The sequence below is a fragment of the Alexandromys fortis genome, unplaced genomic scaffold (assembly GCF_014885135.2).
Source record: "Alexandromys fortis isolate MF-2015 unplaced genomic scaffold, M_Fortis_MF-2015_v1.1 scaffold_440, whole genome shotgun sequence".
Classification (NCBI taxonomy): Eukaryota; Metazoa; Chordata; class Mammalia; order Rodentia; family Cricetidae; genus Alexandromys; species Alexandromys fortis.
Genome location: NW_026068344.1, coordinates 111,570 through 114,892, shown reverse-complemented (window position 1 = coordinate 114,892; position 3,323 = coordinate 111,570). Strand labels below are relative to the sequence as shown.

At 41.8% G+C, this 3,323-nt stretch overlaps 1 gene segment (V, D, J or C); it reads right to left on the bottom strand.

The window, feature by feature from the left end:
• Positions 1-2,213: 2,213 nt before the first annotated feature.
• LOC126495313 (immunoglobulin kappa variable 1D-33-like) lies at positions 2,214-2,725 on the bottom strand. The segment is given in 2 exon segments: positions 2,214-2,536; positions 2,658-2,725. Coding segments are annotated over 2 exon segments (372 nt in total).
• Between the last annotated feature and the right edge of the window lie 598 nt (positions 2,726-3,323).

Sequence of the window (3,323 nt, the reverse complement as noted above, 5' to 3'; positions counted from 1 at the left end):
GGTCAGCCTGGGCTCTCACTTCTGTTTCCCTGGGGAATTTATGTCATGGCTTCAATCACTGTGGGTGGGAAATATCTACCCTCTAGGCAGTAATATTTTGTGATATCTTCAGACTGCACGTTGCTGATCCTGAGAGAATACTGTGTGCCGGATCCACTGCCACTGAACCTTGTTGGGACCCCATCTGCCAAGCTGTTTGCACCATAGATTAGGAGCTTGGGAGGATTCCCTGGTTTCTGCTGATACCATGCCAAACTACTGTAAATGTTTTGACTGGCCTGCCATGTCATGGTGACACTGTCTCCAAGAGACACAGACAGAGAGGCTGGAGACTGAGTTATCTTGATGTTGCATCTGGCACCTGAGGTTGGAAATTGAAAATAAATTTCCCACACAATTAATTATGCTAAGAAAACTTTCACAGAGACAATGAAGGACTGACCACTCAAATGAAGAGATTTCCAGTGTTGTCTTCCTTACCTGAAAGCCAGAGCAGCAGCAACCCCAAGAGAGGAGTGGAGATCATCATGTCTCTGTGTAATGAGTCTGAGGCTGAGTCCAGCACATGGTGTGACCTGTCTATGAAGAAGTTATCTGTACAGTGGGCTGTGCTCTTGTCACATGCAAATCAGCAATGGTGGGGCATAGCCACAGGACTGCCCAAGAGATTCATTATAGGCCTGTTGTTGTCTTAGGTCTCAGATAAGAGGGGCAGTATATGTGTCTTTATAGGGAAAAAACTCATCTTTGTACAACAAAGAACAGCACTTGTCTATTACTTGAAATTTATTTTGATTCTTATTTTATATAATGTAGAATTTGCTTGTTAAATTACCCTTGATGTCAGCACCTTCAGCACCTAAGATTCTTCCTTCTATCTCTTGTATTCTGTTGGATAAACTTGTTTCTGTAGTTCCTTTTTGTTTACCCAGATTTTTCATATCCAGAATTCCCTCGTTTTGTGTTTTCTTTATTTCCACTATTTCAGTCTTTAAGTCTTGAACTTTTTTTTTTTACCTGTTTGACTGTTTTCTTGGGTTTTTTTTTGGGGGGGGGTTCTTTGAGGGATTTTATTAATTTCTTCCAATTTTTTGTTTGTCTTCTATTTCTTTAAGGGGATTTTTCACTTCGTCTTTAAACGTCTCCATAATTTTCATAAAGTTACATTTAAAGTTGTTTTCTTCTACTTCTTCTGGTTTAGGATGATCAAGTCTTCCTGATGTGTGAACACTGGGTTCTGGTGTTTACTATGTTGCTTTTTAGGTTGTTGGAGAAATTCTGGCATTGGTGCCTAAGCATCTCTTCCTTCAAATGAGGCCAGGAATGTCTTTGCGTTTGGTCCAATCCTTACTGTGGCTGAGTATTTGGGAGATTTTCTTGGTCTGTTCTGTACTGTCAATGTCTGTCTCAGAAAACTTCTAAGTCTCTATACACCTGCTCTCTTGGACTTCTCTCCTGGTTTGCTCTCTTGGTGTTGTAGCATGCTCCTGGCCCCTTAATATTATAGACAGTTCTCAGCTCTTAGGTAGGTTGTGGTTAATATCTTGATGGGTCCAGTGAATGGTTTGGATTTTGGGGCAGCCTAGCTGCAGGAAAATCCCTGCTTGGCTGGCTAGAAAAGCTGTGGGAGTTACAGAAGGTCCCCTGGGTTCTGTCCCACTGGGTGGTCCTAGAGAATGGGGCATCAGGCTATGTGGCTGTTCACTCACCTCTTAAGTCCTGTCAGTATTGGCACAAGCTGTGTTTCAGAGTTCCACCGATTTTGCAGGTGGATAGGTGGGTTTGGGGTCAGTGCATAGCTAGTAGCTTGGATCAACCCTGGATGGGTTGGGGGGAAGCCTAGCAGCAGGAAATTCCCTGATGGCTGGCTAGAAAAGCCAAGGGAGTTGGGGATGGGCTCCAGGGTTTTGTCTTGCTGGGGAGGTCCTTGAGAGTGGGACATCCTGCCATGTGTCTATTCTCTCACCTCTAGGTCCCTTCAGTATTGGAGCAAGCTATGTTTCAGAGTTCCACAGATATTGCTGAATGTCTGTGTTTGTAATTCTTGTGTTTGAAAATAAGACAGATTTATAGCATAAAATTTTCTATGATCTCTGTTCAGAAACATCACGTTGACTTTTATATCTCAGCAAAGAAAGAGTGCTAGCAGTAGAAGATCACAGAAGGAGCAATTTGAGCAGGCTTGGACTCTCACTTCTGCTTCCTTAGGTGGTTTATGTCATGGCTTGTATCACTGTGGGAGGCATATACTTATATTGTATACAGTAATAAGTTGCAACATCTTCTGACTGCAGGCCACCAATCTTGAAAGAATACTGTGTGCCAGATCCACTGCCACTGAACCTCGATGGGACCTCATTTACCAAGCTGTTTGCAGCATAGATCAGGAGTTTGGGGGATTTGCCTGGTTTCTGCTGATACCATGCTAAATGATTGTATATGTCTTGACTTGCCTGGCATTTGATGGTTATACTGTCTCCCAGAGACACAGGCAGGGAGGCTGGAGACTGGGTCATCTGGATTTCACATCTGGCACCTGGGGATAGAAAATAGAAAACAAATTTCCACACAATTAATTACATTAAGAGAACTTTCCTTGAGACCAGGCATGATCAACCATACTAAGCTGTATACATTTCCAATGATGTCTTCCTTACCTGTAAGCCAGAGCAGCAGCAACCCGAGGAGATTAGTGACTGAGGTCATGTTTGTGCTGTGACCTGTGTGAGGCTGACTCCAACACAGCATTTGACCAGCCTATGAAGAACTGTTCTGGACATTGGGCTGTTCTCTGTGCACATGCAAATTAGTGATGGCTAGATACAGTCATTGGACTGGCCAAGTGATTAACTTTAGGCCTGAGGCCCTCTTATGTCTCAGGTCAGAGATGTAGTCTATGTTTATTTGTAAAGAATGTGCTTCCCTATGACAACAAGGAACATCACTAGTCTACAAATTGCAGTTTCCTTTTATTCCTGTTATGTGTAAATTGGAATTTCCTTTTTATGTTTCCCTCATTTACAGATATGGCACAATTCTAGAAATTATATAAATCTTTACAGGGTGCTTTTATAAGTAGCTGTAGATGTCATTGTGGCCAGGCAACTGTTTCTTCCTTTATATATTACTTGACCTTTTTCTGTTGCAGCTCTTAGTATTTTTTTCTTTATTTTATATGCTTTGTGTTTTGATTATTATATTACAAGGGGAATTTTTTTTATTGTTGTAAGGGAAGAAGCTTCTTGTTTGTCCTGGCCTTTAAAAACCAAAATAATCACATAGATTCTGTATTAACTAAATCAATGCTTGGTCCATTAGCTCTA